General features: G+C 44.7%; 1 protein-coding gene across 1 annotated transcript in view; it reads left to right on the top strand.

Moving 5' to 3' along the window:
* PHLPP2 (PH domain and leucine rich repeat protein phosphatase 2) overlaps positions 1-15,765 on the top strand; it is a 74,287-nt gene that overhangs the window by 53,270 nt on the left and 5,252 nt on the right. Inside the window, exons 12-18 of the mRNA XM_055145411.1 lie at positions 2,081-2,236; positions 4,730-4,930; positions 10,372-10,534; positions 10,721-10,851; positions 11,626-11,736; positions 12,898-13,092; positions 14,942-15,173. Of these exons, the coding sequence (XP_055001386.1) occupies positions 2,081-2,236; positions 4,730-4,930; positions 10,372-10,534; positions 10,721-10,851; positions 11,626-11,736; positions 12,898-13,092; positions 14,942-15,173 (1,189 nt within the window). The remainder of the gene's footprint in view (positions 1-2,080; positions 2,237-4,729; positions 4,931-10,371; positions 10,535-10,720; positions 10,852-11,625; positions 11,737-12,897; positions 13,093-14,941; positions 15,174-15,765) is intronic.

Here is a 15,765-nt window from a genome sequence, read left to right as displayed (position 1 = left end):
GTTTTTATAAGCTGGGCAGTGCTCTTCACTTTTATTATAATTTTGATTTGTTTATTTTGTAGTGCTGGGAATCAAACACATGTCTCATACATGCAAGGAATGTACTTTACTCTGAGCTATATCCCCAATCTTTACTATACGACATTATATGATTGTTATACAATTATGATTATAAAAATAGCTTCATATTACAATTCGGAAACTGGTTCCAAAACTTGCCCCAAATGACATGTTTCTCGGATATGATGAGAGCCGTCCTTAGCATATTGTCATTCTTCCTTCAAAGCCTTCACTCTTTATCACTACACTCATACTAGTTTAAAATTTCAGAATTTGGGGGCTGGTGGGATAGTATAAGGGTTAAAGGACTTACCTTGCATCTCACTGACCCTGGTTCCAATTTCCAGCACCATATATGGTCCCCTGAACACTTCTAAGGGTTATCCATAGAGCCAGGCATAGACCCTGGGCAGAGCCAGGTGTGAGATCCCCATGACACACACACACACACACACATCCCCATCCATCAGGCTGAAAAAAATATGATTCATAACTTTGAAAAGAGAATGCTTCGGGGCTGGAGCGATAGCACAGCAGGTAGGGCGTTTGCCTTGCACTCGGTCGACCCGGGTTCAATTCCCAGCATCCCATATGGTCCCCTGGGCACCACCAGGAGTGATTCCTGAGTGCAGAGCCAGGAGTAACCCCTGTGCATCGCCAGGTGTGACCCAAAAAGCAAAAAAAAAAAAAAGAGAATGCTTCATGGAGAATGCTATGTGAGGTGACCTTTATGAAATGGGATTTCTGGGCTGGAGAGAGTATCTCATTGGACCTCAAGTTCAATCCCTGGCACCAGATGGTTCCCCAAACATCAGGAGCTGTCTCTGGGCACAGAGCTGGGAGTAGCCTCTTAGGACCACCATGTTGCCCCAAAGCAAAACAAATCAAAGTACATGAAATGAGATTCTGTATATGAAGGGGAAAGAGAAAGAGGTATTGTGGCTGGTTTGTTCACAGAGACATATAAAAACTGTGATCACCACCATTGGAGTTTTAAAAAAAATAGACTTTGCAACACAGTAGATATGAACAGAACCTTTGGAGTCAGACCTTGGTTCAAATTCTGACTGTATTACTTACTATACTTAGCATGAGATCTTTGCCAAGTCAGAGTCACTTAACCCTCTGAACTTCATAGTTCAGTGGTTCTGCACATTTTAACACTCAAGAGTATTTGTTATAATACATGTTGCTAATTTATTATAATAAACTATGTTAACTATATTATATTTGTAAGCATATGTGATTGTATTTTGTTAGATTGGTTAGATTTGTGTACTTATATATTTATATTTTAGGACTCATTAAGTATTTCTTTCAGGGTTCAGATTGACAGTACAGCAGGTAGGGCATTTGCCTTGCATGTGGCTGACCTGGGTTTAATCCCCAGCACACCATATGATTACCTAGCCTGCCAGGAGTGATCCCTGAGTGCAGAGCCAGGAGCTTACTCAAGTACTTACTTACCCAAGTACTGTTGAGTGTGACCCAAATACCAAAACAAAAATTCTTTTCAGAGAGGGTGTTGGGACACATCTGGTGGTGCTCAGGGGGCTGCTCCTGGCTCTGTGCTCCCTTCGATCTCCTGGTGGTGCTTGGGGGATTATATCCAGTGCTGGTGATGGAACTTAAGTTAGCCACAGGCAAGTCAAGCCCCGTAACCCTAGTACTATTTCTCCAGTCATGAATATTTCAGTATATAATTTATTGAAACAAGAAATCCATTGGATTTTTTTTTTGCTGTCTAGACTTAAAAATTTATTTATTTTACAAGTACCTTTTTTTGTTTAGATCTGTTCTGTGCTGTTTTTCTTTCATTCACCTTTTCCCAGAATGGCCTTAATGATTTCCTGGTGGGTGGTGGGCAGACATAGGGTCTTGAGAGCTTTCTTGGCCCAGGCACTTGCTGGTGATGATACTCTCTAGAACGGTATGTGTCTGTTAGTTTGCTGATTTCACTTGAACGGCCAAGGGCAGAATTCGAAATATTCATTCCTTTGTTTGCACTATTTCCCGGTAGAATTCTAAGCAGTTTGAGTCTCAGGAAACTGATGTTGGGACACAATCGTGTGCAAACGCTTCCAATGCTGGTGGAGCACATCCCGCTGGAGGTGTTGGATGTTCAGCACAACCTACTCACCAGGCTGCCAGAAACCCTCTTCTCTAAGGCCTTAAAGTAAGTGTGAAGAGCAGACTCACGGATAAACAAGCTGTGCAGCTTCTTGTGTTGACCTGTTATTAGAATGTTTTTTTGAACTGTATTTATTGTGTTTAACCTGACAGTGTAGGTCTTGGTGAGGACTTATTTGTATAAAGTAAAGTGATGTTGTTTTATGAGGCAGTAATCTTCTACTCAAAAGCTGGTATAACTCAGATACTTAAGAAGTTAGAGTATTGTAAACAATTTCAAAGAGGTAGAGAAGGTTCACATGGCTTTCATCTTTGAAAGCAAATCCAATTATAACCTTTGAAGTGAAATTGCAATATTTTCCTATCGGTTCCTTGGGCAACTTTCAGCTTTGCATCAGAGAGAAAGGGGCATACCACAAAGTTATCCAATGGATAACTTGTCTTTTTATTTTAATCGGACATATATGATGAGTATGTTCACTGAAAACTAGTTTTAAATGATAATTATCTGCATTAGAGAGAAGGCAATATTGTTTTCTGTTTAGAAATGGAGAAAACAGATAACCAGTTGTGATTTCACATAAAGCCACAAGAAACATGCATTACTTAGTTGTTTAATTTTTGGAAGCGGAGTCCAAGTGGTGCTCATGAGTTCTAAGGGCCCCACTGGCGAGTCTCAGCCAATAATATCATGAGTTTAGTGCAAAGCCCCACGAAGGCGATGCTGTTCTGGCTCTGCAGTGCTGAAAATACCCAGGTCACCCCCGGGATGCTCAGGGGTCTGGGGGCTGCACCCAGCGATGCTCAGGGTCCTTGAACGGGGCTAGATGCATGCGTAGCTCCTTAACTGCTGTACTATCTCCCATCTCTGACTTGTGCTTTGTCAGCTTAATTCATAATGCCCTTGGTTAAATTCTTAGAAGTTGGAAGGAAATTTTTTCTTTGAAAAGCTTATATGGAGTTTTAATATAATAGTAATAAATATGCTCAGGAAGCCAAAAGCTCTTCAGGGGTATGGTTCAGTTGTCTTTGATTAAGCATATTCTCTGCTAACCACTATGCTAGGAAAATGCCTAAAATCAGATCATGTGGTACTTCTTAGATTGGCAGAGAGAAATATCAGTTATGGAGGGGCTGAAGAGACTCTTGGGAGGGCTGGTGTTCATGCTCTGCATGCATGGTACTCAGGGTACTTGATTCCAGCTCTGCTTGTTCCCTGAGCACAGAGCCAGGAGTACTGCCAGCTGTGTCCATAAAACCAAGAAAATAAAATAAAAAGTAATGTTGACAAGTATGTGAATTTTCATAACCTCCTTGTAGAAGAATATAATTTATCCCTTCTGTAGCTCAGTTTGGCAATGAATAAGCAAATCTTATGGACACACGTATTCAGTGTCTTCAGTATGGGCTAACTAAACACTGCAGTGGTTTTGGGGGTCAGAGAGATAGTTCAGCAGATAAGGGACTGGCCTTGCACTCAGTTGGCCCCAACACTACATATGGTCCCCTAAGCCTTGAGGAGTGATCGCTGAGAAGCACTGGGTGTGACCTCAAAACAAAACAAAGTCATGGTTTTTAATTTTTTTGTTTACTTCTATTTTCTTTTTTCAAAGCAAATTTCCCCTGGGGGAACTTGATTCATGGCACTAGTTCACTTTCCTCCCCACACCTCTGCTCCCCACCTAGACTTTAACAGAGCCCAGGATTTCATTGTCTTCATTATAAAAGACGACATTTAGCACTGGATCGCTGGTCTCTTTCTCTCTTTTTACCTCCTGCCAATTCCAAATGCTGCATCTCTTACTGGCCACAGTCTCTGCAGCTGGGCTCAATGCTTTCATGCCTCAGCACAATATTCTATGTAGTTTTAACCTTTTTTCTGGAAAATTGTCTTAGCCTGACTTCTGTAATCACTCTGCTTCCTGTGAGAACACCACATTTCCTGGGCAAAGGATTCTAGCCTTTCTTGTAATGTGTGACTTTGTGGGGCTGATGCTTGCCACATTTCTTGCCAAAAAAATCCAGCAGGTTTTTCATATGTTCACCATGCTTGCAAGAGCAATAGCTATGAGGAAAGTGGGTTTTAACCTCCTTAAACCTGCATGGGGCATATCTAAACCACTGGTCTTACTTGGATAAGAAAACAAAAGTACAATTTACAAGTGTTGAATAGCAAACAATTAGGAATGGTCTGACTAAATCAGTGTGCTGTTATAATTAGACATTTTTATGCAAGGTGTGGTTACAGTTCAGATATCTGTGAAGGTCAGGTTCACCAACACCTTTCTTGTGGCCCCCAGATAATAAAAGATGAAGGTAGATTAGAATCCAACTTGTACAGAAGCCAGAAGCACAGCCAAGCTCTCTTGCGCAAAGGGAACTTTGGGGGCATAGAAACAGAGAAACTTTCTACAGGACATTACCATGACTGTTTGGGAGCATGGCTGGCCATATTCCATACTGAGGGAGTGTGAGAATTTCCACAGGAGAAGGCCAGAGTACACTGTTGACGGCACGACCCTTTCTGTGTGTCTGTCAGTCTCAGGTACTTGAATGCGTCTGCCAATAGTCTGGAGTCTTTGCCATCTGCCAGTGCTGGGGAGGAGAGTCTGAGCGCACTGCAGCTGCTTTATCTGACCAACAATCTCCTGACGGATCAGTGTGTGCCTGTCCTGGTGGGTCATCCACACCTGCGGATCTTACATCTGGCCAACAACCAGCTACAGACTTTCCCTGCAAGGTAAGCCAGCGCAGACTGATGGTTTCAGGCAGACGGCCTGAGTTCTGCGTTTGTGAGGTGATGTTCCGGCTGCGTGTGTAGTTTCCCTGTTTCATGTCCAGTGACTGATGCTAGGATTCCGCTTGTTGGGTGGGAATCCAGTTGTCAGGTATTGGTAATCAGTGGAGTTGTGAATAAAATGTGTTTCTTTGATCAAATGACTTAGTAGTGGTCTGACAGTTTTCAGTGTGGAGCCTGGGGATGTGCCTTGGATGGCAGAGCACACGTCTTGGGTTTAATCCCTGGCTCCTTTGACTTTGCCAAGTGCAGGCCCTGATGCCACAGTGCCACAATACAGTTTTATAGAATAAGTGTTTTCAATCCTGAAGGTATATTTTTTTTCTTTTGAAAAATTGAGTGTTTCTGGGGACCTTTCCAGAGATGCAGTGATTCTCTCTGCCTGGAATTTTGGGCCTCATGAGCCTTAGTTTAAGTGGGGGAAGTGGTGCTGCTCATGCCCGGAGCTGCTCAGCTGGCCAGGGTGCCAGAGGTCAGTGCCAGGGCCTCAGGCATGCAAAGTATGGGAGCACTGTTCCTGGTCTGTAAATTTTGAAAAATGGGATGAATTATATAAAATTGTATGATGTGTGATATAATTAGCAATTAATAATTGTTAATTCATTGCTAGTTGTACTAACAAAAGTGTAATTTAATTTCATAAACTTTTTGTTGTTGTTTTTGAGCCTTCCCTGTCGATGCTCAGGGCTTACTTCTGGCTCTGCACTCAGGGATCACTCCTGACAGTGCTCCAGGAGCCCTGTGGGATGCTGGGGATCAAACCTGGGTGGACCACATACAAGACAAGCACCCTGCCCACTGTACTATCTCTCTGGCCCTAATTTTATTTATTTGTTAATTTAATTTTGTTTTAAAATTTTGGGTCACACCTGGCAATGTTCAGGGGGTTACTCCTGGCTCTGCACTCAGGAATTACTTCTGGCTGGCTCAGGGACCATGTGGAGTCCCGGGGAATCAAACCCCAGTCAGCTCTGTGCAAGACAAATGCCTTACCTACTGTGCTGTCTCTCTGATCCTTGACCCCTAATTTTACAAACTTTCTTTAAAATGTGCTGTGGGCTAGAGAGAGCTCAGCTGGCTCAAGAGCAGGCTTGGCATGCAGAAGGTCCAGGGTGTGATCCTGGGCATTGCTTGGTTCCAAGCATCCTCAGGGCAACCCCCAAACATTGACCTGGAGTAGCCCCTGAGTATCAGCATTTGGGGCCTCCCCCTAAAAATGTGTTGAAACTCAGGAAAGTTTAGATATTATGATTTTTGTGACTGTTTAGGAATTGGGATATTTGGAGTTTGTAGAAGACTAGCAAGATAAAGAAAATTGAATGAATTTGATCAGTAACTTTCAAAAATGAATGAATGCAGAATGTTAACGTTGTTGAGGGTATATATAATACATTTTTTGATGTCCTATCAGACATAATTTATTTGACCTGAAAAATGACAGACAACTGACAGGTTATGCTAGTTAATGACGTTGTTGGAGATTGCAGATGTCATATATTGAAGCTAACAAATTTTGTCTCGTGGGATGACACTCTTAATCATTGAAGAGGTCAAAAGCAGGATAATATGAAACTTAAAACATACCGGGGAAAGCCAGGGAGAAGTTCAAAAGACTGGAGTCATACTTTGCCCAGGTTTGGCCCCTGCACCATATCACCTTACAGAACTAACAATGGTGAACCTGAGCACTCAGCCAGGAGTAGCCTGGAGCAACACCAGGTTGACCATCCCTGATTGAATCACAGAATATGAAAATCTGTTTGAAGTAAAGACACAGAATGAGAGTAAGCTGATTGCAAAAAGTCATGGAATTTAGGAGCAGTATCACTATATCACTGTCATCCCATTGTTCATCATTTACTTGTGTGAGCGCCAGTAAAGTCTCTATTCATCCCAGCCCTAAGATTTTAGTAGCCTCTCCTTACTCGTTTTTTCCCAATGATAGGAAGCTTTTTTCAGAATCAGGGGAATGAAACCTGTTATTATTACTATATTTGGCATATCGAATACGCCACAGGGAGCTTGCGAGGTGCTTCCGTGTGGGCGGGATACTCTCGGTAGCTTGCCAGGCTTTCCGAGAGGTGCATATATATATATATATATATATATATATATATATATATATATATATATATATATATATATATATATATTTCAATGGCTGCATGGTCCAGGAATATGTTCACTCATGCATGAGGCTCGGCCTGGGGTGTGAAAAGCGGCCTGGAGCGTGGTGGCGGTGGAGTAGTGGAGGTCGGCTGCCGGGGCTGGGTCCCTTGGAGCGGGGAGGGCTCTCACCCGCCCCCCTCTGGGGCACCCCTGGTGCAGAGTCCGGTGGCATGGTTATGGGGGCCTCATTTTATGCTCCCTTCCAAGAGAAGCAGCTGTGAATTCTGGAGGGTGGCTGATGAGGAGATTATCTGACGTCAACAGGAGATGTTATTGTAACCCCTGGATCGCTGGAGATTGGGGGGAAGCAGACAGAGGATCTCTGCTCCCAGGTCCCATTAGGAGCAGTATGTTAAAGAAAATATGTGTTTTATTCTGAATAATAATAATAATAATTATTATTATTATTAGCTTTATTTTTATTGAGGCACCGTGATTTACAAAATTATTCATAATTGAGTTTCAGGCATACAATATTCTAACACCAGTCTCTTAACCAGTGTCCACGTCCCTCCATTAATGATCCTAGTTTCGTATTTCTAAGCTTACCTCTAGGGCAGGAAACTGTTTTTCTTTCAGGCACTGTAATTTACTGTACTGTTAAATGATTTGGTTTCCAGCATCCTCTTCTCCAGAATGGTCACTTCCCTCCATCATTGTGGTGGACCACTATAGTACTCCCCTCCCTGTCCTGTCCACCCCCGCCCCCAGTGTGTTGCTTCCTACTGGAGACCCATTCTCATACCCTTTATTTTTGTTGCCTGTGGGCATTTGTTAATCTCCTAGCATGTTTTTTATATCTGGCATATGAGTGAGATCATTCTGTGTCTGTCCCTGTCTCATTCAGCGTGATAATCTTTACATTCACCCACATAGCACCAAAAAACTAGGAATTGACCTTCCATGTGATGCAGCAATTCCATTCTTTGAAATATACTCCAAAGGCCCAATAAAATAATGCAGAAAAGATATTTACAGTAGGGCCAGAATGATAGCACAGTGGGTAGGGCATTTGCCCCGCATGTGGCCAGCCCTGTGCTCCCGTGAAGTGATCCCTGAGCACAGAGCTAGGAGTAAGCCCTGAGCATTGCTGGGTGTGAGCTCCCATCCCCACCCCCTAAAAAAAGGGAAGAAAAGATATTTGCACTCTTATGTTCATTGCAACACTATTCGCTACAGCCAACAATCTGGAAATAGCCCAAGAACAGATGACTGGGTAAAGAAGCTGTGGTACATATACACCGTGGAAACTGATACACAGTACTCGGTCATAAGATGAGATGAAATAATACAATTTGCTGAATAATCCACTTTAGATCCTTTCCTGAACAATGTTATGATTGCACAGAAACCATCTAAAACGTCTCTTTCTTATGTGTTGTTTTTTAGGATTGAGCACAGCCTTGGCTGCTCAGCAGGGGTTAATTGAGACAGGGACACTGCCTTTCTATGGATAAGTCAGAAAGACCCAAGGGGGGAGGAGTAGTGTAGAGAAAGGTGAGAACACTTTTTGAAAATATTTTTATGAACGAGGAATGTAGCTCAGTGGTACATCCTCATGCATGCCTCACATGGATGAGGTCCTGAGTTTGATCTCTGCCCCCTCTCCAAATATGTTTTGTTTTCTTTTTTAAAAAGTTATTAAGGGGGGGGGCTGGAGCGATAGCACAGCGGGTAGGGCGTTTGCCTTGCACGCGGCTGACCCGGGTTCTAATCCCAGCATCCCATATGGTCCCCTGAGCACCGCCAGGGGTAATTCCTGAGTGAAGAGCCAGGAGCAACCCCTGTGCATCGCTGGGTGTGACACAAAAACCAAAAAAAAAAAAAAAAAGTTATTAAGGGGCTGGAGCGATAGCACAGTGGTTAGGGTGATTGCCTTGCACATGGCCGATCTGGGTTCGATTCCCAGCATCCCATATGGTCCCCCCAGCACTGCCAGGAGGAATTCCTGAGTGCAGAGCCAGGAGTAACCCCTGAGCATCGCCGGGTGTGACCCAAAAAGAAAATTAATTAATTAAAAAGTTATTAAACAAAAGTTATGTGTTTAATAACTTTTAAAAACATACATATACATACACATGTTATATACATATAATTTTGAAATTCAAAAATATAATTTCCTGTCCTGGAGAGATAGTATAGGGGGATAGGCATTTACTTACCTTGCACATAGCCAATTCTGGGACAATCCCCAGCATCACATTTGGTTCCTTGAGCACCAGGAGTGATCCCTGAGCACAGAGTTCCACAGGGTATACTCCCCAAACAAAAATAAAAAGAAGCAAATATACGATACTCTTAAAAAAGGACACCAAAATATCATCAGGAATGCTCTCTAATAATAGGATTTAAATATTCTTGACTCAATTCTTAGTATGTATTATTATAAGAAATTATTTTACTGTTTTGTTATTTAATATTTTTATTAGCAATTAAAATTTCATGCTGTATGAAAAGGGAAGGACTTAAGTTTTATGTGAAACCAGTATGCTTGTAAAAGTTTTGGCAGGAAATGGAACAAATGAGACTAGTAATTCTTCAGATTGGTTCATTTATTAATAACTTTTCTCCCCTCAGACTTCACCACTATCTACAATAGTTCATTATCTTATAATTTTAAGTCAGTAAAATTTGAAGAATTGAAATAGTGACAGTGTAAACAAGGTGTTGACTATGTCAAGATGTTTTGCTAACTGTAGAATGTTCTGCTCAGTCCTGCAGAACCTTGGATATAACTTGTGTTATGGTCCCTAGCACAGCACTGTCTGAGTAATCAGTACTGAGTAAATGTTTAGTGAAACAGGTCATGTTCTGGTGACACCTGTAGAGATGGAAATCAGAAAGGACTCTTTGCTATGTCTCAGGACACTTCAGTTTACAGCGGGCGATATTGGTATCCACTGACATGGACCTCCCCAGTATTTTGCAGCAGATAGTTAGTGGCAGGGCACATACCTTCACCCATCTACCAGCCTGAGGCTGAGACTGATTCTAGCTGCTTCCTGTTCATCAGATAACAGGAAGATGCTTATGCCCTGCACCTGTGGGAGAAGAAAGGGGCACTTAGCTGCGCACACATTGGGGCACAGCAGCCCCATTGATGGCCTGGGTTCTGATTGACTCTGGGTTTTGAGCTGTGACCCCATCAGGTCCTTCCTGTGTTCCGTGGCTGCTTGCTGGGGTTGCACCATACTATTTTGGTGTGTCTGTTTCAGCAAGCTGAATAAATTGGAGCAGCTGGAGGAGCTGAACCTGAGTGGCAACAAACTCAAAACCATCCCCACGACCATCGCCAACTGCAAAAGGCTGCACACTCTGGTTGCACATTCCAACAACATCAGCATCTTCCCAGAAATCCTGCAGCTGCCTCAGATCCAGGTATCCTTGTGGGCTGAGAGGATGTCCTGCGGGGGGCGTTGTGGAAGTGAGTCTGGGCTGCCTCTCAGTGTGGGGTCACAGTGCTGTCCTGCGCCTCTCATGCCTGGGGCAGGAGCCCGGGGGCCCAGGCAATCAGTGTGAGCCCTTGGTGAAGGAGCTCTCTTTTGATCTCTGCTTTCCTTTCAGTGTGTAGACCTCAGTTGCAATGACCTGACTGAAATCCTGATTCCAGAAGCTCTGCCTGCTTCTTTACAAGACCTTGACCTGACTGGAAATACAAATCTGGTTCTGGAGCACAAGACACTGGACACGTTTAGGTAGGAAGTTTGTGTAGGAAATGGAGTCCATGTGCCATTGGTCCCAGCAGCATGCATGGGGGTTCTTTAAGGACTTCGGGAAAGGGAAAGAATGAATTGGCAGCAAAGCTCTGTGGTTCTCGTCTCTGCTTCAGAACTATTGGACTTTCTACTTACTATGGAATTAGAGCCAGTGGAGTAGGGTTCAGCCCATTTACAGTGGAACTCAGCATCATGAGTGCTTCTCAGCCACACACAGTGTTTTTGCACGGCAGCCATCGGTATCTCAGGTGCCACATATCACATGACGGTACAGCACTGAGAGACAGGGCAAGCTCATTCATTGGCTCAAAGTACTTAAAATAAGAAGGCGGCTGGAACTTAGAAACCTTTATAACTGGAACAATAGTTGGCTCCCATTTCTTCCTCCCACTTCTTTTCTTTCTCCTTCTTGGTCAGTGATTTAGCACAAGACTTTCATTCAGTCCCACTGGATTTGGATCAGGGGCTGTTAGCCAATTGTTTTATAGATACTATTGTTGGGGTAGCTTATTTGGATTGGGGGAGCACACCGTGGCATGCAGGGGCTTCTTCTGGCTTTATACTATTGGGTAGATGGGGGAGCAGTTCCCTCCTGCCAGTGTTCAGGGACTACGTATGGTTCCGAGAATTGAACTAGGGTCATGTACGTGCAAGGCGGGTGACTGAACCCCAATGCTATCTCTGGCCTGGGATAGATCTTTTAAAATCCTGGTGCATATACTGTTTAATAGCCACTTTCTGCTCTTCCCACAGCCATATCACAACCCTGAAAATTGATCAGAAACCTTTGCCAAGTACTGATTCTACAGTTACATCATCCTTCTGGAGCCATGGCCTGGCTGAGATGGCCGGGCAGAGAAATAAGTGAGTATCTCAGTCCCAGAGACACCGGGACACTCACTGCTCTCTGGGAGCTGATCTGTGCTAAAGACAAGCCCACCGGGTCTTCCTGGGGAACACAGGTCAGATATGGTCCCTCTGAGATCAGGCCCCAGAGGAATGTAGCCCTGACAGAATATGAGCCCCGGGATCTTCTGCCAATTGTCCTTCTCTCTTGGTGAGATTCCCAAGATCCCAGCCACAGGGGGCCCTGTGCTCTGGCCACATCCGGCCTCCTGGGCTTCCATCGGGCTGTCAGACTTGGCCCGGAGTGACCCAGACAAGGCCCAGCTCCCTGTTTCTTTTTTTTTTTGGTGTTGTTTTTTGCTTTTTGGGTCACACCTGGCAATGCTCAGGGATTACTCCTGGTTCTGCACTCAGGAATCACTCCTGGTGGTGCTCAGGGGACCATATGGGATGCTGAGAATTGAACCCGGGTCGATTGCATGCAAGGCAAACGCCCTACTCCCTGTGCTATTGCCCCGGTCGCAACCGGCTCCCTGTTTCTGACAGCGCCAAGAAACCCACTTGTTCAAGCAGGGATGGTCCCCGAGGGTGTCTGGCTCCCAGCTGTTCACAGAGCTGCCTTCTCTTGGTTACTCAGTCACTGCTTCTCACTGCAGCCCTTGCTTACTCAGGACATTTCATCTCCCCAGCCTTGAGCAGTGCTGCAGCTAATATGGACTGTCCACAATGTGGCTGAATATCACCCACTTATTATGACATAAAACTCTTTCAGATGTTCTTTAATAAGTTTCTCTGAAGGCTTTTCCTTTTGTAGATTAGGATTTTTGATTGTTCTTTTCCACCTCAAATGAGTCCCTTTTTTATTTTATTTTTTTGGTGGTGGTTCTGGGGAGGTGGGATCCCAGGCAGTGTTCAGGGGGCCCAGAGGGCCTCAGTATTTGCTGGAGTCACTTTGGATTGACTACTAGGACCAGAGGAAGTGTGTGCTCAGGCCTACCCTCGTGGTGTTTGGGGGCTTCTGGGGCTGCTCCCAGCAATGTGTCGGGAACCGTGCCTTGGGCACAGGCAAGGCCAACACTGTATTATCTCCAGCCCCAGCCATCTTTAAAGTAGGCTCCTCAGAGAATTGCCCTTCACTAATAACCTTTCCTCTTTGTCCCTCGCGTGCTGCTGTGCTAGATTGTGTGTATCTGCCCTGGCCGTGGATAACTTTGCCGAGGGTGTGGGAGCTGTGTATGGCATGTTTGATGGGGACCGAAACGAGGAGCTGCCTCGGCTGCTGCAGTGCACCATGGCAGATGTGCTCCTGGAGGAGGCTCAGCAGTCGGCTCAGGACACCGTCTTCATGGCCAACACCTTTGTGGTCTCTCACAGGTAAGCAGGTGGGGTGACCTCTAACTCAGTTCTGCTTCCAGGAAATGAGCTCAAGGTCAGGGTTCAGGATTCAGGTGAATTCCTGCTCCATCTCCTGGGCCCAGGCTCTCCCATCTGGTGAAATATCTCTGGCTTCTCCTAGGAGCCTGCTGAGGATGGGAAACGCCCAGAGGTTGTATGCAAATGATTGTGTGCAGATAATGTGTCTCCATGGGGGAGAAGAGGATGGGGAGTTTCTGTGAGATTCTCCCAAGAGAGATAGTGACCTATAAGTGGTTAAGCACTGATAAGATTTCTGTGTTTGGAATACTTCCTGGGAATTCACCAACTAATCTTCTCATTGAATGCTAAGGCACTTACAGCAAAACCCTCAGATGTGCTTCTTTCGAGTTACCACAGTCAGGGGTCTGTAAATGTTGCTCACAGTGAAATTATAGGGACCACATCCATATAACTTAACACTATATAATGTTGTTATTCTTCTGTTTTATTATTAGATGTTATAATTGCTTATCATGCCTTATAAATCAAACCTTAGGTATGAATGTTTAGGAAAAGCATATAAAGATGGCTGCTATCCGTGGTTTAGATGCCTTGGGTTCTTGAAATGTATCCCCCAGATAAGGAGACTCTGTATAAATCAAACTGATGGGTTGCATATGGACCGTCTGTACATCAAGCAGGGACCTGCAAGAGGGGAACCATAACTGAGAAGTTATCAACTTGTGTAACAGGTTGAAATGGAACAGCCTGGAGCCCGAGTTAGTTTTATCATCATTACAACATAAAGCAGAGAGGCTGAGGAAGGACTATTTTTTCAGTGATAGAATTAAACCTACAGGACTTGGCAAGATAGAGGCTTTGGGAAAGAGATCTCAATTTATAAAGCATCTTCCAAGAGCTCTGGCACTACACTAAGCATTTTTTTATACTCTATCTTTTATTTTCAAAACTTGCCTCAGAGGTAGGTATTTTATCAAAAATTCTCTGAATTCTCAGAAAATGTACTTCGTAATGTTCTACAGCGCTGCAGTATGAAAGCAGGTATTTCTGATGACATTTCTCCTAAATGAGCACTGTGTACTAGCTGCCGAGGAATGGACACCTTGCGTTGGAGAAATACAAGGAGACCATAGTTCTTTCTTTGGGAGCTTATGGCACGCGTGAGTGGTTCTGAAAGTTCTGGAGAGGGGCAGCCTTAGCATCTCCAGGCACAGGGCAGAAGTGCAGGTCTAGAGCTGGCAGCCCGGTCAGCAGGCTCGCCGGTGATCCTGAGGCGCTCAGTTGAACCCACTGGGTTCGAGCTTCTAGTCTGATCAGAGACGGCAGCAATAAAGATGTTTCTATATAAGCTCCCCTATCCCTCCACTCATTTTGTAAAATTTCTTTTTGGACCAGAGCGACAATACAGCAGGTAGGGCATTTGTTTTGCACGCAGCCAACCCAGGCTCAGTCCCCAGTACCCCATAAGCTCTCCCTTAGCTCACCAGGGGTGATCCTTTGAGTACAGAGCCAAGAGGAATCCCTGAGCCCAATAGGTGTGGCCCAAAACAAAAATCTTTTTGTTTTGTTTTGGGGCTACACCCCATAGTGCTCAGGGGCTACTTTTGGATCATGCAGTACTGGGGATCGAACCTGGGTCTCTTGCAGCCCACTGAGCCATCTCCCAGGGCCCCCCCCCCCAGGTTCTTTGCTTAGTTAAGAGAGGAAGGCAAGACTCTTCACCACCCGTCACAAGAGGCTGCTTTCAGGTGAATTATGGGGAGGCTGTTCGAAAACATAGGCAGGCAGGCTGCCACTGTCCTCTCAAACCAGCTCCATGCCCCTGCTTCCTTTTCTGCCTCAACAGGAAGTTAGGAATGGCTGGCCAGAAGCTGGGCTCCTCTGCTCTCCTCTGTTACCTCCGGCCCGATGCTGCCGATCCGACAAGTAGCTTTAGCCTAACTGTGGCCAACGTTGGCACATGCCAAGCCGTGCTGTGCCGAGGTGGGAAACCAATGCCCCTCTCCAAAGTCTTCAGCCTGGAGCAGGAGCCGGAGGAGGCTCAGAGAGTGAAGGACCAGAAGGCCATCATCACAGAGGTGAGCCTCGCTCTCCCCAGACCTCGGCAATGCTTCCTTAATCCCGATCAGTGAGATAAGGGGGAAATCTCATCAGCACCAGCAGGAAGGAAAAGCAAATTAATATTTGGGAGGATCCCTTTTGATGATCCTTGAGTCTGTAGTTAGTATGTAAAATGAGTGGAAGGTCCCCCTGGGCTGATTCCCTGCTTACCCACTCTGCCAGTCCAGAGAGAAGAAAAGCCATGTCATCCGACGGCCTGCTCTAACCCATTCTTCCGCTTTGATATCATTTAAAATACCCTTTGGGGCCAATTCCCAAGCCCCTTAATTTTACTTGATTTTCACCATAGTCTTCTGAAAGTTTTGGTATGATACCATTTGTCTTGTCTTTTTGGAAGTATGCACCTTTACTTCTCTAATTCCACTTAAAATCATACAGATCTCAGGATAGAGAGATAGTACAAGGATTAAAGTGCTTTGCTTGGCTTGCAAGTGGCTGATCTGGATTTGGTCCCCTGGGCCAGCCCCAAGCACAGCCAGGTGTGTCCTCAAAATAAAAAAATAAAATTATACAGATTTTAGAGAAATACGTAGAACATTCTTGTTCTGT

Source organism: Sorex araneus, chromosome 8 (genome assembly GCF_027595985.1).
Source record: "Sorex araneus isolate mSorAra2 chromosome 8, mSorAra2.pri, whole genome shotgun sequence".
In the NCBI taxonomy this organism is placed as follows: domain Eukaryota; kingdom Metazoa; phylum Chordata; class Mammalia; order Eulipotyphla; family Soricidae; genus Sorex; species Sorex araneus.
The sequence above is the reverse complement of the archived record's forward strand: the minus strand, read 5'-3'. Positions and strand labels throughout refer to the sequence as shown.